This window comes from Muscardinus avellanarius, assembly GCF_963383645.1.
Source record: "Muscardinus avellanarius genome assembly, chromosome: 5".
NCBI lineage: Eukaryota > Metazoa > Chordata > Mammalia > Rodentia > Gliridae > Muscardinus > Muscardinus avellanarius.
In genome coordinates, this window is record NC_137790.1 from 14,734,450 (window position 1) to 14,759,521 (window position 25,072).

Here is a 25,072-nt window from a genome sequence, read left to right on the forward strand (position 1 = left end):
GCTGCTATGAAAACTCAATAGAAGCCACAGGAACAGTATCTTCTATACCACAGAGGGCGGTAGCAGCCATAACCATAGCCACTGTAACCATCATAGCCACCATAGCCACCATAGCCACCACAGCCATAGCCACAGCCTAGGCCACCGTAGCCATAGCCCAGGCCACCATAGTAACCGCCATAGTAGCACATGGTGTCAGGAGTGGAAGGTCGAGTGCAGGAGCAGGAAGGGAGCTTGAGTGTGGATGTCGCTGTCTGCCAAGGGCCTTTTATACACCTGGGCGGTGGGTGGGGAAACCACAGGCAGGTCAACGTCACACCATCTCAGTAATGTGCCTCACAATGTCGTGAATATCTTCCTGTGTCTAGAAAACAAGGCCCTCATAGCTGAGATGATTTTGCGCCTGTGTCAGGAGTCCACAATCAATTTATGGGCCTTTAAAATAAAACTGTTATTATATTTTGACATTTCTTATTCATTCCTTATTTAGTTAATTGAAGACATGTGACATAATTACATGGTATGATGCAAATCATGAACATAGGTATCTCGTTTTTATTTTTGTTTAGTGTTCTTTTCATGTGTCCATAAGAAGAAGAAAAATTCCCTCCCTCCCTTTTCTTCCCTTTGTTTTTTCTTTTTCTGGAATAAGTCTTATCTGGTATAGTCTTATTCCTCCTCTGAGGCACAGATTAAGGAATTAGTTGAAGATTTATGGAGTCAATAAATAGACAAAGGAAGGGTTTTTTCATACATAGTGAGAGAAAAAAGGACTATTTCAGTAATCAAAGGAGTTATTTCTAATTTGAAATATGAACCTACATTACTGTGACCAGGAGTAGTAGTGGCTTGAGTATCACATGTAAATCATATTATAAATTACTTGAGATAAATAGCTGATGTCCAGATTTACATATACTCACCTTGAGAGAACCTCTGAAGACAGCCTTGTTCTTCAGGATTTTTTTCCTACCTCTGTCTCTCTTGGAGTGTTTTTTTCTCTCTTTGTCTCTGTCTCTGTCTCTGTCTTTATCTCTTTCTCTCTCTCTCTCTCTCTCTCTCTCTCTCACACACACACACACACACACACACACACACACACACATACACACACACAAACACTTCTTTTCTCTCACACACATGAGGAAAAGAAACAAAAATAATAATGATTAATTGATAGAAATATAATAAAACACAAATGACAGAGGTACGGTTTAATAAACATGAATTTTATATTTTCTCACATGAAATGTATTAAATGAAGTTGTGTGGAGAAGAATGTCAGTGCAAATCAAGATGTAACAATTTTCAATCATTTATGAGACACTGCATTTAGATTCAGCAAAACGGGGAGTGTGGAATCTGAATTACTTTTCCCAGCAGTCAGGGGTTGCATTCCCCATATGAGTATGGAAGCATGGCCAGAACACACAAATGGAGAAGCCCTGTAGCTGCAGCTGCCCAGCAAGAGGCTTATTAGAATCCATAGGAGCAGACTAATGCACTGCAAAATGGGTAGCCCATAGTCAGAGATCAGGCATCTTGAAGCCTGCCTTTATGGCTGAGGTGTCAGACAATGAAAGTTCAGCCAAACAGCAGGTAATTTGCATCCTCAAGTCAAATGTGATTGCCTGCTCAGTGCAGGGGCTTTTAAATATTGAGCTGTTGGCTGCAGAAGGCACAACTCAGACTAATCACTGAAATAAAATGTTGCCGGCTATCATACAGTTCAACAATGACATTTTAGTATTTTATGTATTAATGTATTTTTCCCAGTGTTAAAAAACAATTCAAATTTATTTTAAGATGTTTTGATTTTGCCTGATCTTATTGCTGTTTTGCCCAAACAAACTGACCATTACCTACATTGATAGCTGTGGTAGTTACAGGAGGGTTGATAGAAAGAAAAAAACTGGTCAACCCCAATTTTCCACCAATTAGGAATGCAGATTCCCTAAAGTTGGAGCATGCACAAGATGTCTTCATTTGGGCAGTGAGACTTTGCTGTTGGGTTTGCGCATAGAGGTACATAACTCCAATTTCTGTCATGTTCCTGGTTGAATTAATGAAATTAATTAAACTTATATAATTTTTATGTTCTTTCATTTAAGTAAATGTCCTTACTTTATTTAGGGTATATTTATTAAAGGCCAACTCTATGCTGAAAATGTTTAAGAAAATGTATCGTATTACACTTATCATTGTTATTATGTTTCCCAGTATGATCTGCTTACTCATTTATAGCATTACATTATAACTTGTAGCAATGTGGTAAAGACATATGAAAATACTAAATTATTTTTAGGAAGCTATATTCAATAAATAATTTTAACTGAAGATACAGTGTTGAGATGATGACTAGGTACCTCCAGAATATTTGCTTCAGGCTGTAGAAATTTTACATTCTTATAAGAAATGATACATAAAGCATAGCCAAAGATCTAACCGTAAGATGGCATATATTGTATGTGAGATGTCTGAGGTAACGAATATTAAGAAGATGATTTTGTGAATTAAAAGATAAATTATGGGCTTGGGAAGTTTCTCAGTGGTGCTGCACTTGCCTATCAGGTTCAATCTTCAGTACTATAAAACAATAGAACAAAATAAAGGAATAAAAATTGCAAAATAATAAACTCACGAAGACCTATTCAAGGATTCACAGTACAACCAAATAAAAATAGAAATAAAATTAGGGTTTTTCTGTAGAAAAATAGATATATACATGAAGTAGAGTGATCTAAATAATTCCCAAGATATTTGAGAGTGAAAATAAAAACATTTAGCCCATAAGAAAACAAAACAAAACATAAAAGAAACCTACTGATGTGTGAATCTCAAATATTCTTTTTTTTCTTCCTTTGCTTTATTTTTATTTTTATGTGGAACATTTTGAAAATGCCATACATTCAGACTGCTTGGTGCCCTCTCCACCCCCACTACCCTCCCCCACTTCCAACAATGAGTGTCCCCATTAACCATGCTATATTTATATTTTTACACAAATTTGATGTAGCTCCCTCATTAATCAACCTCAGAATTCTTCCTCTCCCATCCTTCCATTCTAGATTTGATGAGGTTTCTCCTCCATTATCTGGAGTCCTGGTATCCCTAATACTCCCTAGAGGAAACATAAGTCCCTTCTCTTTCTGTGCTTGGCTGATCTCACTAAACATAATGTTCTCCAGGTCTTTCCATCTTCTTGAGAATGACATGATTTGTGAATCTCAAATTTTATAGTCGTTGTGTGTGCCTGCATATATCTACACACAATTCTCAGAGTGCCAATATGATTGAGTTTGGGTGTGGCATTATAGACATTGCTCTCATGCTTGATATTCAGGAATTATCTTCTATTTTACAGTTGCTTTGATGTTTCTGCTGCAAAGTGTCTATTCAAAGTACTCGAAGAGTCAGAGAGGTTCGTGTAATGCTTAGACCCATCTTGATCTTTCTCTACTCTTATCTGAAAAGAAATGTGCTCTGTGGACATAAATCTTTATTTAGATGAGACTGCGCTCCAGGGTTGTCATTAAGATGAATATTAAAATGCTATGGAGATTATCTCTTCTGACCCTTTATTCATCCAGATGTCAAGGGCAAGACATTCTATAAAACAAAAGAGCACAACAAGATGTTGAATGAAATTTTGCTTCAGAAAATAGGTGAAGGTCAACTTTATTAAAATGGCATAAACAAATATTCCCTTGAGTGGATATATTTCATCAGGAATGAAAATGCAATTTTGTTTTATTTAAAGTTTATAAAAATTGTTTGTAATGATAAAGTTCTATTATCATATAAGGGGTAAAATTAGTTTTTACTCTTTAATTATGTTCATTCAATCACTATGATCTGACTACTCTGATCTAGTGATATTTTAGAGTCACAGATTATTGTCTTTTATTAACATTTTTCATGAGATACAGTGGTTGTTCATAGGAAGAGATTAAAGAAATGCTGTAAGAAGGACATTAAGAGAGGTGCCTCTGAAAGGAACTTCTGGGTAAAAGAGAATATAAATAACTGTAACACATATTATACTTAAGTAATTTATCATATTTCATATTATATATGTTGTAGGCTCCTAATTTTTTGGTACAAATCTGCTTTATGTTACCTATATGTGTTGGTCTTTTTAGCCATATGTGTTGGCAATACCTTTAGTAAGGCTAAAATTTCAAATCTAAGTAGATGTACATTCTTGTTTTTTGTCAAAATATCAACATTTCTTGCAAATCAGATAAAAACAGGTAGGAAAAATTCTAGCACTGATCTACATCCCCAGCCTGTTTTGATTTTGAAGATAGGGTCTCACTAGGTTACCTGATTCAAGTTTTTTCAGAAATAAGCATACAGCATAATGTGATACAGCAAATACAGTAATTATCACAAATAAGGTGATACAGCAGTGGGTGCTGAGGTATATGATTTATCTATACAAATTCCCTGGTTAAACTTTAGTATAAAATATCAGCCAGGTCCTGAGATTACATATATTTTTAAGTAAATTCCTCAGATGATTTTGATGCAGCTAACCATGGCCAATATTTAGGGAAAACTGAATAAACCATAAGGTTAGCACAGAAATTAAACAATTATAGCATACCAATAACCTAAAATTTACTAGTAAATAATCAAGTTATTTTTATATTTGTCAACAAGAAGCACATTTTATACATAACTTAGTTAAAGTTCCTCTCATCAGAAAACTCATGTGAAGATTGTTTGGTCATAGAACATTCTTAAATTTTAGATACATGCATTTATTGGTCATTTGAATTTCTTCCTTTGTGAAGTGTCTATTTAATTCACTTCCCCATTTTTTATTGGGTTATTTGTTTTCTTGGTGCTGTTTCTTGAGGTCTCTGTATATTTTAGGTATTATTCCTCTATCAGAGGAGTAGTTGGCAAAAATCTTCTCCCATTCTCTTGGCTCTCAGTTGATGTTCTTGCTAGTTTCCTTTGCTGTATAAAAGCTCTTTAGTTTCATGCAATCCCACATATTGATTTGCCTTATAGTTTCTTGTGCCTTTGGGGTCTTGTTGAGAAAGTTTTTATCTGTGCCTGTGTGTTGCAGTGTTGGACCTATGTATGCCCTCTTCGAGAGTCTCAAATGTTCAACATCATTAGCAATCAGAGAGATGCAAATAAAAACTACCCTGAGATTTCACCTAACTCGAACTAGAGTGGCACTTATTCAAAACACAAATAACAACAAATGCGGGCAAGAATGTGGAGAAGTGGGAACTGTAATACATTGTTGTTAGGATTGCAAATTAGTGCAACCACTTTAGAAAACATTATGGAGGATCCTCAGAGGAATAAGAACAAACTTACCATTTGATCCAGCAATAATACCACTTCTGGGTTTCTACCCAAAGTAAAGGAAACCAAACTATCAAACTAATGCATATGTATCTATGTTCATAGCTGCACAATTCACCATAGCCAAACCATGGAACTAGCCTAGATGTCCATCAACAGATGAATGGATCACAAAACTGTGGGATATGTACACAATGGAATTTTATTCAGCCATAAATAAAAACACAATTACATTATTTACAGGAAAATGGATGGAACTGGAGGACATTATAATAAGTGAGATTAGTCAGTCACAAAAAATAAGAAATCAGATGCTTTCCCTAATACGCAAAAGTGAGAAAGAAATGGGTAACAGGAGGAACTCTAGATGAAGAAGGAGATTCTATACATGAGCAAATGAGGCAACCTAACTGAGGAGATGAGAGGAGGGGAAGAGAAACTCTCTTAAGCAAATGATATACTTAAACAAACACGTCAAAGTCAATAACTAAGCCAAGGATGGGAAGGAGGGCTGGGGAGGGAACGGGGTGGGAATTGGGTAAAGGCTAATTGTGTGATGGTGATGTGTGCATGTATGTCTCCACCATCTTTTATTCCATTAAGATGAATGACTACAATGCACCAATAAAAATTTAAAAAACAATAAATTAAAAGAACATAGAACATTTAATTTTTACAAAAATGAAATTTGGGGTATATGAAAAATTGTATTATATTCCATAGCACTTATGCAGTCAAAATTGAGGGATGCACACCAGATTAAAGATAGAAATCCTGTGGCAGAGGTAACTAGGTATGTAATAACATAAATATTCACTTATATTTTTTAATAAGGCAAGGCTAGCAGGCTCTAAACTATTGATGAGTCAAATGTCCTGTGTATGCCCAGTGATGTTTTCTCTTCCTGAAATGTCATTGTAATCACAAGATAGAAGTAATAAAAGTTTAATAAATATTTATATGCTTCTGGAAAAAAAAAGAAACTATTCATTCAAAAAGAGACTTTCACCATACAATTATCTCTTCAGAGGAAGTGCTATCTCTCATTCTTTATTTTTAGAATGTAGGCACTGGTAGGAATTAGAAGTGAGTTGAAAAATTAATTTTTGTGGCTTCAAAGGAAATCTTTGAATTAGAAGATCCTAGTGATGTAAGAGGGAATAAAATAATTTCTGATGTAAATGTTTTGTCGTGTGTGCTCGTGTGCTCGTGCGCCATGTGTTGTGCTGGTCACTAACCTTTCTTGGAAACATCCTTTGCACTGGAACCTCAGGCAGGTGTGCCCTTCCTGAGTTCATCACCGGAGACAGCTTGTGCTAGATCAGAGAGCCTATTCCACTCTCTTGTCTGAATTGAGTGGCATTACATTGACAACTTTTAACCAGAAAGAGTGGGAATATTTACACTGAGCAAGTGTGTACACATTACTAGTCAGGGCTGCCTGTCCCTAATGAGATTAGCTCACCGGCACACCAGAAAAGCACACTCAAATGCACTATTCAAAAGACATATAGACAGATTTTGTATCACTTGTTATTAGAACAAACATATTTTCTCTCCTTATTGATGACCCCCTTCCCTACCCTTCTCTCCCCCACTTCCATAAACAATGACAAACTATTAATCACATATATGCCAAACTGGAAACAATTTAGAATAACTACAAAAAACACTATTTGGGAGAAAATACAGTTTATTTAAATATAGATATGTGTGTATGTATATATCTTTTTTTTTTTTTTTTTTGGTGGTACTGGGGTTCCTGGAAGCCCTTCTGCCTCCGGGCTACACTCCCAGACCTATTTTATGTTTTTGAAACAGGGTGTCTTAGGCCAGCACGGCTGGCTTCAAACCTGCACGATCCTCCTGTCTCCATCTCCCAAGCGCAGGGATTACAAGCGTGCGCCACCACGCCCGGCTTTGTATATATCTTTTTACAGAGAAGATGAAAGTCAAATTTGATCACATTTTACGTAGTTTATTTATAGTAAAACAAAAACATTTGTACAAACACACATATTCAGAGTAAAAATGATGGAACATGCCTTGCTGCATTTAACTTATTTTTCTTAGGTTGTTTAGTATATAGTTGCATTTTTACAGACATTTAAAATTTTCTCAGGAAAAGAAATTTAGACATAATTCCAGTAAGGCAGGAGTTTGTAGTCAACAGGTTCAGCAGCTATGAAAACCCCTCAGTAGAAGCCACAGGAACAGTATCTTCTATAGTACAGGGGCCGGTAGCAACCATAGCCATAGCCGCCATAGCCACCAAAGCCACCATAGCCACCATAGCCGCCAAATCCATAACCACAGCCATAGCCACAGCCTAGGCCACCGTAGCCATAGCCCAGGCCACCATAGTAGCTGCCATAGTAACACATGGTGTCAGGAGTGGAAGGTCGAGTGCAGGAGCAGAAAGGGAGCTTGGGTATGGATGTCGCTGTCTGCCAGGTGCCTTTTATACACCTTGGCGGTGGGTGGGGAAACCACAGGCAGATCAAGGTCACACCATCTCAGTAATGTGCCGCAGACGATGCAGTGAATATCTTCCTTGTCAAGAAAACAAGGCCCTCATAGCTGAGATGATTTTGCACCTGTGTCAGGAGTCCACCATCAATTTATGGGCCTTTAAAATGATACTCCTATTCTATTTTGAAGGTTCTTTCTGTCCCATATTTAGTTAGTTGAACACACATGACCTGTTTACATGGTATGATGCTCATCAAGAAAATAGGTATCTCATTTTTATTTTTATTTTGTTTTCTTTCTATTTCTTTGTAGGAAGAAAATTAATCATAATTCTCTTTCTCAATGTCTCTCTCTATTGTCTCTCTTCCTCTGTCTATCTTTCTCTTTTTTCCTCTGAAATAAGTCTTACCTGGCATAATATTATCTCTCCACTGAGGGATAGTGCCGAGCAATTAATTAAACAAAGATTTATGGAATTAGGAAAGAAACAGAAAGGGAATATATATATATATATATATATATATGTATATATACATATACATATATATATTAATATAAATATTTCAATAGATATATTAAGACCATTGCAGTAAGCAAGAGAGAAACTTATTGTTTAGAATATGAGCCTAAATTGGAACTTTGATCAGGCTAATAGTGGCTTCACTATGACATGGAAGCCAGATTACAAATGACCTCAGATGAATAAAAATAACTGATGACTGATGTTCAGATGGTTGAATGTTTGGGTATATGAAAACCTCAGGAAACTTCCAAGTCAGTGTTGTTCTTCATCGTTTATTTCTACTTTTGTTTCTCCTGGCATCTCTTGCTTTTATTCTCTCCTCTTCACTATTCATCTCACAGATATACCTATAAACACAAAAAGAGGAAGCACGAGTAATGAATAAAATTATTAGAAACATGATGAAGCACAACTCACAGTGGTACAGCTTATTAAACATAAACTTTATTTTCTCATATGAACTATATGAAATGTGCATATGTGAAGATGAGTGTTAATGGAAATTAAATTATAAAGCTTTTTTATCAAGTGTAAGACATTTCACTCATGTTAGTCATATTGGGAAATGTGGCATCTGAATGATTTTTCCCAGCAGTCAAGTTTTAACCCTGCATTTCTGATGAGCATAGAAGCAGGGTAAGGAAACCCAAGTGGAGGCAATTTGCACCTGGGATTGCACAGGAAGAAGCTTATTTGAGTCCATAGGAGCGGAACAATGCATTGCAAAACGAGAAGCCCATAGTCAGAGACCAGGCATCTCAGAGGTGCCATTATCCTAGGTCAGAAACTGAAAGTTCAGTCAAGAAGCAGGGACTCTGTTTCCTCAGATGGAATGTCAACATATCCTCAGTGCAGGCAGGGGCTTTTAACTAGTGTTCTGTTGCCTGCAGACGTCCTGAGAAGCACTGCTTTCGCAGTTCAAACTAGTCACTCGAAATGTCACCACCTAAGATACAGGTCAATTATGCCATTTTTGTATGTAGTATATTGTATTTTTCACCTGTGTTAAAAATCGGTAATTTATTTTCAGATATTTTGGTTTGGACTGATCTTGTGATTGTTATCTGCATCGTGTCTATGATTGTTACAGGAGGGTCCAGAGGCAGAAAGAACTTCCCAAGTTCCAATTCTTCATTCTCATGAATGCAGGTTTTCTGAACCCTGTGCATCTAATGGATTAGGACAGTGAGGCTGTGGTGACAGAGATCTGTATAGAGGTGTTTAGCTCCAATTTCTCTCCTGCTACCAGTTGAATTAATTAAATTCATTAAACTTGTTTTGTACATTCTGTCATTTAAGTAAATGGCAAATTATTAAGGTGATATTCATTCAGGGCTAACTATATGCTAGTTATGTTTAATATAATGGGTTACATTACTTGTATTATTGTGATTATGATTCCCAGTATGATCTGTTTATGCATGTACAGCATTCTGCTGTAACTTGTAGCAATGTGGTAAAGCCATTTGAAAACGTTAAATTCTTTCTCAGAAGCTATATCAGCATGAGTAATTTTTAAGACCCTCAGTGATGAGATACTGAACAGGTACCTCCAAAATATCTGGGTTAGAATGATGAAGATTTACATTCCTATAAAAAATGGAATGTAAAGTACTGTCAAAATCTAACAATAAAGTGATTGACGTGGTATGCCAGATGTTTGAGGTAACAAATATTAAGAGAATGATTTTGTAAATAAAAGATAAATCTTGAGTTGAGGATGGGTCTCAGTTGTAGAACAACTGACCAGGACGAACACGGTTCTGGGTTCAATCCTCAGTGCTACAATAAACAGAAAAACAAACAAACAAACAGTAAGGAGAAATCACATTCAAACTACTAAACTTATGAAGACCTATTTAAGGACTCATACTAACACTAAGAAACACAGAAATGAAACAAGATTTGTTCTACAACCAAAAATAAATACACATGATGCAGCATGGTCTAAATAATTTCAAGACGTTTCATGATGAAGACAAAACTAATTTACCTGTAATAAAATAAATGAAATTTCATTGATTTGTGAGCCACTGATTTTATGTCCCTTGCTTGTACCTACATATTTGTCCATAGACAAATCCCAAAGTCCAAATCAGATTGAGTCTAGATGGCAAGGTAATATTATGAACCAAAAGCACAACAAAAATTTGAGTACAATTCAGTATCAGAAAACAGATGATCATCAATTAAAATGGCATGAAAAGTATACTTTCCAGTGAATATATTTTATCATGTATTAAAAAGCTACTTTGAGTTTATACAGATAATTTTTGAAGTAAATTCTTTTTCTCACATAAGAGGGACCAGAGGGTTCTTACACTTTTTAAATATAGTTCAGTCAGGAAATATTTATTGTCTACTACAATTTAATGTAAGAATCATGGACCACTCTTTATTAAAAATTTTTTATAACATTCAATGATTCTTCATATGACAATATTGTTGAAATATCTTGAAATTTTTTTTTAGAAAGTTATTTTAAAGATACTTGAGATAGCCAGCTGTGGTGGCACACACTTGTAATCTTGGTATTTGGGAGGCTTAGACAAGAGAATCGAAGGTTCAAGGCTGACTCAGCAACATTTTGAGGGTCTTCACAAAGTTTGATTCTGTTTCAGAATCCAAAATAGTTTGATTCTGTTTCAGAGTCCAAAATATTTTAAAAATAGGGTTGGGGGTATAGCTCAGAGGTAGAATGCCCCAGGGTTCAATTCTCAGTACCACATACAAAAGAAGACTCGAGAGTAAAATAATATAAACAACTGTAATGTTTATTATGCTTAAATTATTTGTCATATTTCATATTATATATGTTGATGGTTCTAAAATATTTATATATAAGGTTTCTTTCAGTTTGGCCACACATGTTGGTCTTTTGTAATACCTGTAGTAATGCTGACATTTCACAAATAAATAGATGTACACTTAATTTTGTTCAAAATATTAAAATTTCTTCCAAATCAAAAAATAAGCAATCATTCATTCAAAATGCAACTTTAAAAATGCAAGTATCTCTTCACAGAAAATTAAATTTTCCATTATTTATTATGGAGTATAAATGTAAGCAACAGAAAAAAGACTATTTCAATAACCAATGTTGTTATTTATAATTAGAAGTATAGGCATAAATTCTCAAACTGGTTGAAATTAGAAGTGAGTTGGAAAACTTAATTCTTGTTACTTCAAAGGATATTCTGAAATTATAAATTAAGAATATAGTGCCTTAGGGGGGAATGAAGCAATTCCTGTTGTAAAAGTCTTCGTGTGTGTATGTGTATTTTGGTGTTATGGGTGTGTGTGTGTGTGTTGTGATTCAAATCACTGCCATTCCTGGAAATATTTCCTACTCTAGAAACTCAGATAGATATGTCATTTAAGTAGATTCTGAAGTATGTGCTGGAGTCAGCTTTTGTAAGCTGGGGAAAGCGTGTTCTACTTTCCTTTTGCATTTACTGGCATTACATTGGTAATTTCAACCAGTTACAGTGGGAGTATTTACACTGAGAAAATCTGCACACACTTCAAGTCAGGGCTTCCAGTGCCCCATGAGACTGACTGACCAGCATATGAGAGAAGCCACACTTCAATGCACTACATAAATGGTAGGTAGACATTAAAAGACATATAAAAACAAATCTCTATACTTTGTTAAAAACAATTGATATTTTTACTGTGTTCATTGATGACCAGAAAATACCTCTGTTTCTTGTTTCTTTCCCTTCTCTATCCTTCTCTTCCCCATCCATGAACAACCATACAGGTAATAAGTCACACAGAACTACACAAATATATATTCCAAACTGGTGGAGATAATTTAGAAGAACTGCAAAAGAGCAATATCTGCAACGAAATACAGTTTATTTATTTACATTTACATATTCTTATACAGAAACTGAAAGTCGAATTTATCACGTTTTAATTAATGTTTTAAAGGTAATACAAAACATTTCAACATATTATCACACTATTAAATTGAAAGCCATGAAACATGACATGCTGAATTTCATTTATTTTTTTTTAAGATTTTTTAGTATTGGGGTATTTTTGAAGAAATTCAAAAAATTTTCATGGAAAGCAATTTGTAGATCATTTCAGTCTGGACATCTGTGAACATCCCTTAGTAGAAGCCACAGGAACAGTATCTTCTATAGTACAGGGGGCGGTAGCAGCCATAACCATAGCCACCATAACCTCCATAGCCACCATAGCCACGATAGCCATAGCCATAACCACCATAGCCACAGCCATAGCCACAGCCTAGGCCACCGTAGCCATAGCCCAGGCCACCATAGTAGCCACCATAGTAACACATGGTGTCAGGAGGGGAAGGTCGAGTGCAGGAGCAGGAAGGGAGCTTGAGTGTGGATGTCGCTGTCTGCCAGGTGCCTTTTATACACCTGGGCGGTGGGTGGGGAAACCACAGGCAGGTCAACGTCACACCATCTCAGTAATGTGCCTCACATGATGTCAAGAGTATCTTTGTCTATCCAGAAAACAAGGCCCTCATAGCTGAGATGATTTTGCTCCTGTGTCAAGAGTCTACCATCAATTTATAGGCCTTTAAAATTAAACTATTATTATATTGTGATGTTTCCTTTACATTCCTATTTAGTTAATTCAGCATATATGACCTGATTACATGGTATGATGCAAATAATGAACATAGGTATCTCATTTTTACTTTCGTATTGTTTCCTTCTTCCCTCCCTCCCTCCTTCCTCTCTCTCTCTCTCTCTCTCTCTCTCTCTCTCTCTCTCTCTCTCTCTGTCTTTCTCTTTCTTTCTCTTTCTCTCTCTTTTCTCTGAAATAAATATTTTGATATAATATTATTTCACCCCTGAGGCACAGTCTTAAGAAATTATGTGAGAATTTATGGAATCAGTCAATAGACAACGGTAGGGATTGCTATGTGTTTTAGAAAAGTGACTATTTCAGTAAGCAATGGTGATATTTATAAATTTGAAAATGAGCATCAATTGGTAGTCTGATCAGGGGTCGTAGTGGCTTTGGTAGCATATGGAATTTCAGTTACAAATGAATGGAGATCGAAAAAAAACCTGATATTTCTATTTATGAATGTTTATTGTTTATGTATACCAAAACATCAGGGGACCTTCAAAGACAGCATTGTTTTTCAGTATTTGTTTCTAATTCTGCCTTTCTTGATATGTTTCTCTCTCTCTCTCTCTCTCTCTCTCTCTCTCTCTCTCTCTCTCTCTCTCTCTCTCTCTCTCTCTCTCTCTCTCTCTCTCTCTCTCTCTCTCTCCTCTCTTTCTCTCCATTATATGCATTTCTACATGTATGTCATATATAATATGTGATAGATAGATCTCTTATACTTCTTTCTCACATGCACACACAAAGAGAAAGAGACAATGAAGATACATTTTTAGAAATATGAATTACAATTCACCGTAGTGCACTCCATTAAACATGAACCTTATTTTCTCACATGAAATGTATGAAATGAACCCAGGTGAAAAAGTTACGGCAGAATAAACAGAAATATTTTTGTATCAATTACACAACATTTCTTTCAGATTAGTCAAAGTGGAGAATGTGGAATCTGAACTATTTTTCCCAGCAGTTAGGGGTCAAGTTGGTGTTTCTGATATGAGTATGGAGTCATGGTGAGAATACAAGGTAGAAGTGCCCTGCACATGGGGCTGCTCAGAAAATAGCTTATTGGAACCCATAGGAGCAGAGTGATGCACTGCAATTGAGCAACCCAGAGCCGGAGACCAGGCATCTTAGAGGCTGCCATTAAGTCTAGACAAATAGTAGGAAATCAGCCTCCGCAGAGAAAATGTCGACCTGTGCAGGAGCTTTGAAATATCATGCTGTTAGCTGCAGAAATCAAGAGTAGGTCTACCCTCTCCATTCGGTAATTACGCAAATGAAATGTCACTACCTATCATACAGGTCAACTGTGGCATTATTATATGTAACATATTAATGCATTTTTCACTTGTATTAAAACAATTAAAATTCAAGATATTTTTGTTCAGCCTGATCTTACTGGTACATTGCCCCAAATGATTATTGTCTACATCATGTCTACGATAGTTATAGAAAGACTAAGAGAGAAAATGACTGTACATGAGGGATTCTGTACCTCTCATGAGCACACATTCCCTAAAGCAACACCACTTCACAGTGGCCTCATTTGGACAACGAGCCTCTGCTGATAGGTGTGTGCAGAGAGGTACAAGGCTCCACTTTTTCTCATGCTCCTATTTGAATTGATGACATTCATCAAAGTTACCTTATTTTTTTTTTTTTTTTTTATTGGTGCACTGTATTCATACATCGTAGTAGGATACATACTTTTGTAGACATACATGCACACTTTTCCCAGTCAGCCCCCACCCAATCCCCACCCCATTCTCTCCCTATCCCTCCCTCCCATGCTTGGCTTAGTAGTTGACATCTAGTATTATGGCAATTTATCTAAAATTAAAAATGATAATCTCACATAACAGTTTCATTTGTCTGATACCAAGCTTTTGATGACTTAAAGATAACATTTCAATATTTCTTTTTGCTTTCTTTCTTACCAGAGAATATTTTTTTCTATTTTTTAGGTGAAACTATCATATATTTATATATTTATTTTTCAGAAAAAAATCTATCCTAATATGGAATATGGAGTCTAGGTACCCAAAACGATCTTGAAAAAGAACAAAGCTAGAAGATATATATTTTCTAATTTCAAACCATATAAAGCTACAATAATTGAAACAGTGTAGTACTATTCTAAAGGCATATATATAAACCATTGGAGTTAAATAAAAGCCTAGAGCTAAATTCTTCCCTATATTGTCAAGTTATTTTTGACAAGGTTTTCACAAACATTTGGTGGTGGAAATGATAATCTTTTAACTAAATATTGTTAAAAAATAATAATTACATGGAAAAGAATAAAATTGGACCCTTACCTAATCCCATATACAAATATTAACTCAAAATAGATAATAGACCTAAATACAAATCTTAAGACTATAAACTTTTAGGAGAAAATCTGGGTCATAAAACCTCACAACATTGAAATTGGCAGTGATTTCTTGGTTATGATTTCAATGACACAGGCAACAGAGGAGTATACAGACTCCCTAAAAAATAAAAAAATAAAAAAATTGTATATCCAAAGACAATGTAAACAGAGTTAACAGTTACTAATAGAATGGGATAAAATATTTCCAATTGCTATATCTGAAGGTATATTAATATTCCAACTAGAAATCCTAAAAATTAACAATAATAAAGGCAAACAATACCCTTTACAGATAGGTAAAAGACTAACATAAATAATGAATCTCCACAGATAACCAATCTTAGTTGTCTGTTGGATGGAAAATCTTGTTTCTCTGGTTCTGGTGTGTGTTACCTATTTCTTCTTTGTAGTTAATCTCTTTGAGTATTTTCTCTAGTGCTGGTTTTGAAGACATAAATTCCTTCAGTTTCTGTTTGTCATGGAAGCTTCTTATTTCTCCATCTAATTTGATAGAAAGTTTTGCTGGGTAGGAAATTTTTGGCTGGAAGTTGTTTTCTTTCAGAGTTTGGAATATGTTACTCCAAGCCCTTCTGGCTCTCATGACTTGGTTTGGAAAGTCTGGAGTGATTCTAATTGGTTTGCCTCTGAATGTCACTTGGCCCTTTGTTTTTGTTGCCTTTAAGATTCTCTGCTTGGCTTCCACATTGGTCATTTTGACAATTATGTGGCGTGGGGATCCTCTTCTCCGATCCTGTCTAAAGGGAGTTCTATAAGTTTCCTGGACCTTTGTATCAACCTCTTGCTCTATGTTTGGAAAATTTTCTGCTATTACTTCTTTGAAGAGATTGTTGATCCCTTTGGTATCACTTTCTTTTCCCTCCTCTATTCCAATTATTCTTAGGTTAGCTCTCTTAAAATGGGCCCATATTTCTTCAATATCAGATTCCTGCTGTCGGATATTTTTTTCTAGAAACTATGAGTTCATTTTTGGATTGCTCATCTTCTAAGAGCGAGATTCTGTTCTCCATGTGTTCTAATCGGTTGTTTGTGCTTTGAATTGAGGCCTTTACTTCATTAATTGCATCCTTTATCTCTTTTTGGCTCTCTCTGAGTTCTTTTCGAAGCACCTCTATTATTTCTACAGTTATTTTCCTGATTTGATCTTCTAGAAATCTCTGATTTTCTGTTTTATCGGGTTCTGATGTTGTGGGGTTGTGGGCATTCATTGCTCCAGTATTATTCCTCTTTCCCATGATTTCGGATGTTTGTGCCTTCTCTGGGTTCTTTCCTTGGGTCACTATGACTTCCCTTAAGGTGTTCTGGATCTCGAGTCAGTAGTATCTCAGACCCCACTACTCCTTTACTGGGTTTTATCACAGAGTCTCCAACCCAGAGAGTCGATAGAGGCTGCTTTAGACTGTGGGGGGTGCCAGGTTGCACGTTCTCCTATGGTGTGATATCTCTGCCACTGCCCCTCCCCTACTGGGTCAAGTCCCAGGGAGTACAGTACTGGGATTTCTCCTCTGTGGCCCGCAATTTGACTCACTGTTCTTGAGTACGCAGATGTAGCTGTACTGGCCTCGCTGAATTCACTGCTGCTGCCGCCGGTGGCAATATGGCGCCGCTGCTACGCCCTCGGCTATGGGGCTGGCATTTTTCTTCTTGATTTTGATTTCTACTCTGAATCCCTGCAGCGTGTGCTGAGCTCGGCCACTGGGAGCTTTAGATGCTCTCTGCGGGGAGAAATCCCGCCTAGCTGTTCCGCAGTGGCTCACCTCGGCTTGCTGTAGCCGTTCCGTGAATTCGCCGGTGCCTCCGGCAGTATGGCGCTGCTGCCGCGTCCTCGGGCGTGAGGCCGGTGTATCTCCTCTGTGGCTCTGTTCTCAGTCCGCTTTCTCTCTGGAGCCTGGTGATTTTTTGTTTCACTGGTGATGGTGCTTTCTGGCTATGAAAGGCGCTGATTTTGTGGTAATGGAGATTTGTTGTTAGCGGGGCTCTTAAGCCCCGCTTTTCTCGGTCGCCATCTTCCCGGAAGTCCTCAAAGTTACCTTATGATGGGATTTTTCATCAATTAAAGTATTTAAAATTACATTGTTTTCTGCCTTCTGTCTGTTAAGTAAATGTACTTCATTTAGGTGATATTTTTTAAGGGCCAAATTGTTCTTATTCTGATCATGCTTCTCAGTATGATTCGTTTACTAGTTTATAGTATTGTGTTATAGCTTGTATCAATTCAGGAAAGACATTTGAAAATATTGACTTATTTCTAGAAAATGAAAATAAATTGAATAATTTTTATTGAACATACCCAATGTTGACATTATAAACAGCAAGTCCAAAATATTTGCATTAGTATGATGGGATTTTTTATTTCTATAGCAAATGAAATATGAAGCACAAGTAAAAATTTTATAATAATATAGTTTATATTGCATGTAAGATGTTTTGTTTTTGTTTTTTGCGCGTCTGGGGATGGAACCCAGGGGCATTTGACTTCCGAGCTACACCCTCTGCCCTATTTTTTATTCTTTATTTTGAAACCGGGTCTCACTGAGTTGCAGAGGGCCTCACTAAGTAGTAGCTGAGGCTGTCGGCGAACCACGATCCTCTGGTCTCAGCCTCCTGAAAGCTGCGATTACAAGCGGCGCCACCACGCCCGGCTTGTAAGATGTTTGAGGTACACATATTAAGAGAATAGGTTCAAAATGTAAAAGATAAATTATAGGCTGAGAATGGAGCTCGGTGATTGAGCCCTGATTAACATATTCAAGGCCCTGGGTGCAATCCCCAGTGCTGTAAGGTAGTAAATAAAATGAATACATGAATACATAGAGAAAGTATTAAACTTACCAACACCTATCCTAGGATTCACAATAAAACTAAAAAATAGGAGGCCGGGCGTGGTGGCGCACGCTTGTAATCCCCGCGCTTGGGAGGCAGAGACAGGAGGATCGCGCAGGTTCGAAGCCAGCCGTGCTGGCTTAGGAGACCCTGTTTCCACAAATAAAATAGGTCTGGGAGTGTAGCCCGGAGGTAGAAGGGCTTCCAGGAACCCCAGTACCACCAAAAAAAAAAAAAAAAAAAAAAAACCAAAAAAAAAAAACAACAAAAAAAAAACTAAAAAATAGGAATTAAACCAAATTTGTTTTATAGAGAAATAGAAATATAGATGAAGTGGAGGAATATAAAAATTTTCCAAGACATTTATATAGTAGAAATGTACTAATTGGCCTCTAAGAATAAAAAAGCATAATATTACTGATTTGTGAATCACAGATTTTATGCCGTTTGCTTGTACCAACAACATACAGGTTCACAGATAATTCCCAAAATGCAAATCCAATTGAGTTTGAATAGGAAGTTATAGACACTGTTTCTATGCTTGATTTTGAAGAATTGTCTTCTTTTGCAGTACTGGGGATGGAACCCAGGGACATTCTACCTCTGAGCAACACCTCCAGCACTATTTTGTATTCTTTGTTTTGAAACAGTGACTCATTGAGTTGCAAAGGACCTCACTAAGTAGCTGAGGCTGTCCAGGAACCATTATCGTCTTTCTCAGCCTCCCTAATGCTGGGATTCCTAGAAGGCATCACCACGCTCGGCTAGGAATTGTCTTCTCTTTCACGGTTGTGCTGATGCTCCTGTTTCAACCAGTCTATGAAAAGTATTTCATGAGTCAGAGAGGATCATGTAGTGTTTGGAACCATCTGGACTTTCTCAATGTTTATCTGAGAAAATGTTTTTGTTTATATAAATATTTAGATGAGACTTGAGACTATGCTTCAGGGTTGCCATTAAGGTGAATTTTGTTAAAATATAATGGAGTTCTTCTTTTCCTATTTGTACTCCTTTGATTTCCTTTTTGTTTTTCTTTTTTTTTTTCTTTTGCCTTATTGCTCTGGCTAGAGTCTCAAGTGCTATATTGAAAAGAAGTGGTGATACTGGACATTCTTGTCTTGTTCCTGTTTTTAGGGGGAATTCTTGAAGTTTTTTCCCACTTAACATGATGCTGGCTGTGGGCCTCTTGTAGATTGCCTTTATGATATTAAGGCATGTTCCTTCTATTTCAATTCTCTGCAGTGCTTTTAGCATAAATGGATGTTGAATTTTGTCAAATGGTTTTTCAGCATTTCTTGAAATGATCATGTGATTTTGTATTTGGTTCTGTTTATATGATGAATTACATGGATTGATTTTCGTATGTTGAACCAGCCTTGCATCCCTGGGATGAACGCTACCTGGTCATGGGGTATGATTTTCTTAATGTGGTTTTGAATGCGTGTTGCTAGTATTTTGTTTAGCAGTTTTGCATCCAGGTTCATAAAAAATATAGGCCTGTAGTTTTCCTTCCTTGAGCTGTTTTTATTTGGTTTTGGTATTAATGTGATGTTGGCTTCATAGACTACATTTGGGAGATTCCCATTTTTTTCTATTTCATGAAATAGATTGAGATATATCAAGATTAACTCTTCTATAAAATTCACTTGGGAAACTATCTGGTCCTAGGCTTTTCTTTATTGGTGTTACAATCTCTTTGATTACTAATGGTTGGTTTACATTTTCTATATCTTCTTGACTCAGTTTAGGAAGGTTGTATTTATCTAGAAAGTTGGCCATTTCCTCCAGATTTTCCATTGTGTTGGAGTATAGATTTTCAAAGCAGTTTTGATGATCCTATAGATTTCTACACTGTCAGTAGTGATTTTAGTGTCATTATTTTGGAAGCTTTAAATAAAAAGGAGTGGGAGTATTTATACTGTAAAAATTTGCATACTTTTCAAGTTAGTTAGGTCTTCTCTTATTCCCAGATTTTGGCTGAATAACAACCCAGCAAATCCAGATAAATGTACAACCTAGATAGCATGTGAGATTAAAAGATATACATAAAACAGATTTTTTTATTTTTTTTCAGAGAAATGTTTATTGGTGAGCCACATTTTTTTGTGATAACATAGTTTTTTTTTATTGGTGCATTATATTTCATACAACTTATTGGGGTAAAAAACTTGTGTGTATAAACATGTACTCATCGCTGATTTAACCCCTACCCAAATACCACCCCATTCCCTCCCCGTCCCTCCCTTCCTTGCTTGGCTTAGTGATTGACTTCGATATGCATAAAACAGATTTTTACGTGATGGAAAGTATTGATTTTTTTATCATATTCATTAATAAGCACAAAAGAACTCAGTACCCCCTTCAATTTCTTCCCTTCCCATGTCCATGAAGAACCACATAGAGGTGACTAATGACATGCAAATACACAAACACTTATGCCAGACTAATGGGGAAAGTTTAGAAAAACTGCAAGAACACACAATTTGAAATAAAACGCAATTTATTTACTAATGTGTGTATTTTATACAGAAGATAAATTCAAATTTGATCACATTTTACAGTGTTTTAAATGTAATACAAAAACTGTTCTACTCAACATCAAATTCAATTAAACTGATGAAACGGGTCATGTTAAATTTCATTTATATTTTGGATTATGTAGTATATGGTTAGTTTTTTCAAAACATCTACAAATTTCTCATATGAAGAAATTTGGAGATAATTCTAGTAAGACAAGAGTCTGCGGCCAATCCTCTGAGAAGGTGTGGAAACTCATCAAAAGAAGCCACAGGAACAGTAACTTCTGTAGCACAGGGGGCGGTAGCAGCCATAACCATAGCCACCATAGCCCCCATAGCCACCATAGCCGCCATAGCCGCCATAGCCATAGCCACAGCCATAGCCACAGCCTAGGCCACCGTAGCCATAGCCCAGGCCGCCATAGTAGCCTCCATAGTAACACATGGTGTCAGGAGTGGAAGGTCGAGTGCAGGAGCAGGAAGGGAGCTTGAGTGTGGATGTCGCTGTCTGTCAAGAGCCTTTTATACACCTGGGCGGTGGGTGGGGAAACCACAGGCAGGTCAACGTCACACCATCTCAGAAATGTGCCTCAGATGACATCACAAGTATCTTTGTGTGTTGAGAAAACAAGGCCCTCATAGCTGAGATGATTTGCTCTTTTGTCAGGAGTGCATGATCAGGTTATAGGCCTTTAATATATGATACTCCTGTCCTATTTTGAAGGCTCTTTCACATTCCATTTTAAATCAATTGAACACATGTGACCTGATTACATGTCATGATGCAAATAATCAAAATCAGCACCTCATTTTTAAATTTTTTGGTTTTTATTTCTTCATAGGAAGATCCTTCCTTCCTTCCTTCCTTCCTTCCTTCCTTCCTTCCTTCCTTCCTTCCTTCTTCTCTTCCTTACTCCTCTTTTCTCCCTCTCTCTTTCTGTGTGTGTGTGTGTATATATATATATATATATATATATATATATATATATATATGTATAGATGTCTACTACTAACCTTCTCTCTTATATTAACTCACAAAGAAAAGTAACAATAATGAAATTGATAGAAATATGAAGTGCAATTAATGGTAGTACAGTTCAATAAACATGAACTTTATTTTCTCACATTGTGTATCCAATGAACTCAGAAGAAGAAGAAGAAGAAGAAGAAGAAGAAGAAGAAGAAGAAGAGGAAGAAGAAAGGCAGTTAATGTAAATTAAAATGTAAAACATTTCTATCAATTACACAACATTCCATTCAGGTTAATCAAAATGGGTAATATGGGATCTGAATAATTTTTCCCAGCAGTCAGGGGTTACGTTGGCGTTTATGATGTGAGTATAGAGGCAGGATGAGGAAAAGAGGTGGAGGAGCCCTGCATGTGGAACTCCTCAGGAAGAAGTTTAATACAGTCCATAGAACAGAGTGATGCACTGCAAAATGAGCAGCAAAGGTCATAACACAAGTATCTTTGAGGCTGCCATTATGGCAGAGCTGTCAGAAACTGAAAGTCCAGTCAAGTAGCAAAGAATCTTCTTCCTTGGTTGGAATGTCAACATATGCCTTGTGCAGGGGCTTTGAAATATCATGCTTTTAGCTGCAGAAGGCATGAGCAGGTCTGCCCTCACAATTCAGAGTAATCACTCAAATGCAATGTTACCACCTACCACACAGGTCAATTTTGACATTATTGTATGTAGTGTATTAATGTATTTTTAATTTGTATTAAAGTATAATTAAAAATTAAGATATTTTTGTTCAGCCTGATCTTATATTGTTCAAAGTTATCATCTATATCATGTCTACTGTAGTTACAAGAAGTTTGAGAGAAAGAAAGTAGCTGTCCACACAGCATTTTTCCACCTCTCCTGAGCACACATTCCCTAAATTATTACCACTGCACAGTGGCCTCATTTGAATGGTGAGCATCCGTTGATGGGGATGTGCAGAGAGGTTCATGGCTCCAATTTCTCTCATGCTCCTACTTCAATTATTGATATTTACTGAAATTACTTTATGATGTCAGGTGCATTGGTGCATTACACTGTGGTGTAATGGGACAACAAAATATTTGAAATTATATTGTTTTCTACATTCTGTCTTTTAAGTAAATTACATTAGTTCATTTAGGTGATATTTATTAAGAGTCAAATTATTCTTATTATTGTGATTATGCTGCCCAGTATGACCATTTTACCATTTCATACCATTATGTTAAAACTTGTAGCAATGAAGAATACCCATGGGAAAATATTGAATTATATCTAGGAAAATTTTTTAATTGAATAATTTTTTTGTGGTCCTGGGGATGGAACCCAGGGGCATTCTACCTCTGAGCTACACCCCCGGTCCTATTTTTTATTCTTTTTTTATGTTTTGAAACAGGGTCTCACTGAGTTACAAAGGGCCTCACTATGTAGCTGAGGCTGTCTGACAACTGCAATGCTCCAGCCTCTGCCTCCAGAATGCTGGGATTATAAGCATACACCACCACACCCAGCTCCCAAATTGAATATATATATATATATATATTCTATAGGGAAATAGATATATCCCTAAAGTAGAGGTGTCTAAATAATTCCCAAGATATTTAGATAATGGAGACACAACTAATTGACTTGTGTTTTGTTTGACAAAACAAAATGAGTAAAATTTCACTGATGTGTGAATCACAATTTCTTTGCCTTTTTTCTTGTGCATATAGGTACAAGCTTATATCTCCACAGATAATTCTACATATACATCCACTGATAATTCTCAGGTTGCAAATCAAATTGAGTTTGGGTGTGGGGTTATAGATAGATATTGTTTTTATGCTTGATTTTCAAGAATTGTTTTGTATTTTACAGTTGCTCTGATGTTCCTCCTTCAATCTTTCCAAAGTATTTGATGAGTCAGAGAAGCTCTTGTAGTGTTCAGACATATCTTGATGTGTCTCACGGCTTATCTGAAAAAGATATGTTTCTTATTTAAATGAGAATATGCTTCATATTTCTCATTAAGATGAATATTAGAATATAATGAAGATGACCTTTTCTTTTTTTTCTCTTTGGTGGTACTGAAGATTAAACCCAAAGCTATTCTACCTTCCAGCTATATCTGCAGATCTTAATACCCCTTATTTTGAAGGAAGTTCTTGCTAGGTTGCTAAGAGTCTCACTAAATTTCTCAGGCTGCTTTTGAACCTGTGTTTATCCTGTCTCAAGCTCCTAGATACTGGGAGTAGAGGTTTTCACCAGTATGCTAGGTTGAGATAACTTTTTGATTTGTTATTCACTTAGATGTCTAAGGCAAGACATTCTATGAACAAAAAGAGTAAAACAAAATGTTTGAGTAAAATTTTACTTCAGAAAACACACAATGATCATACCAGGACTGATGCACACACTTCTAATCCCAGTACTTGGGAGGCTGAGACAGGAGGATAAAAGGTTTGAAGCCAGCTCAGCAGCTTAGTGAGGCTGTTGGCAATTTAGTGAAACTGTTTCCAAATAAAATATAAAAAAGGCCTAGAGATGTATATCGGATGTAGAAGGCCCCAGGGTTCCATCCCCAGTACCACACACAACAAACAAACAAACGTGAAGATCATCATTGAAAATGGTATACAAAAATATACCCTTGAATGGATGTATTTTATAACCTCTTAAGTGCAAAATTTGTTCTATTTTAATATTTAGAGTTTATAAAGATAGTTTATATCAAGTCTTATTGTCATAGGGAGGAAAGAGTTCTCAGTGTCTTTAACTATAATTCATTAAAGAAATATTTATTTTCTACTAGATCTAGTAAAAATTTGTGGTTGTGGATTATTGTCTTTCATTAGCAATTTTTGCAGATCAATTATTCATAGTATTAGATTGTAGAAATGTTGGAAGGAGGATTTTTATAAACCTATTTTTTTTTTTTTTTTTGGTGGTGGTACTGGGGTTCCTTGAAGCCCTTCTACTTCCGGGCTACACTCCCAGACCTATTTTTATATTTTTATTTGGAAACAGGGTCTCCTAAGCTAGCGCTCACGACTGGCTTCGAACCTGCGTGATCCTCCTGTCTCTGCCTCCCAGGCACGGGGATTACAAGCATGCGCCACCATGCCCGGCTATAAAGCTATTTTTAAAGGGACATAAAGGGTAAAAGAGAACATAACTAACTGTAGTATATATTGTCTATAAGGTTTATTATATTTAATATTATATGTTGAGGACTTCTAAAATTATTTATATAAATTTGATTTTATCTTGGCCACATGTATTGGTCCTCTGTAATAACTTCAGCAGTACTGGCATTTAAATATAAATAGATAGGCACTCATAATTGTTCAAAATATTGAAATTTATTTTAAATATGTCATTTAAATTTATTCTTTCATTCAAAATGAGACTCTAACCACAT

General features: G+C 36.2%; 4 protein-coding genes across 4 annotated transcripts; all 4 read right to left on the reverse strand.

The window, feature by feature from the left end:
* Positions 1-14: 14 nt before the first annotated feature.
* Positions 15-191, reverse strand: LOC308263848 (uncharacterized protein; the record flags this gene model as incomplete). Its single annotated transcript, XM_080696941.1, has 1 exon — positions 15-191. One exon carries the CDS (start codon positions 189-191, stop codon positions 15-17), a length of 177 nt encoding a protein of 58 aa, XP_080553067.1.
* A 7,332-nt stretch (positions 192-7,523) lies between these two features.
* LOC308263842 (uncharacterized protein) lies at positions 7,524-7,712 on the reverse strand (the record flags this gene model as incomplete). Its single annotated transcript, XM_080696935.1, has 1 exon — positions 7,524-7,712. The coding sequence occupies one exon, from the start codon at positions 7,710-7,712 to the stop codon at positions 7,524-7,526; it is 189 nt and encodes a 62-aa protein (XP_080553061.1).
* A 4,731-nt stretch (positions 7,713-12,443) lies between these two features.
* On the reverse strand, positions 12,444-12,638 carry LOC308263840 (uncharacterized protein; the record flags this gene model as incomplete). Its single annotated transcript, XM_080696933.1, has 1 exon — positions 12,444-12,638. One exon carries the CDS (start codon positions 12,636-12,638, stop codon positions 12,444-12,446), a length of 195 nt encoding a protein of 64 aa, XP_080553059.1.
* Positions 12,639-20,936: 8,298 nt separating this feature from the next.
* Positions 20,937-21,125, reverse strand: LOC308263436 (uncharacterized protein; the record flags this gene model as incomplete). Its single annotated transcript, XM_080696461.1, has 1 exon — positions 20,937-21,125. The coding sequence occupies one exon, from the start codon at positions 21,123-21,125 to the stop codon at positions 20,937-20,939; it is 189 nt and encodes a 62-aa protein (XP_080552587.1).
* Between the last annotated feature and the right edge of the window lie 3,947 nt (positions 21,126-25,072).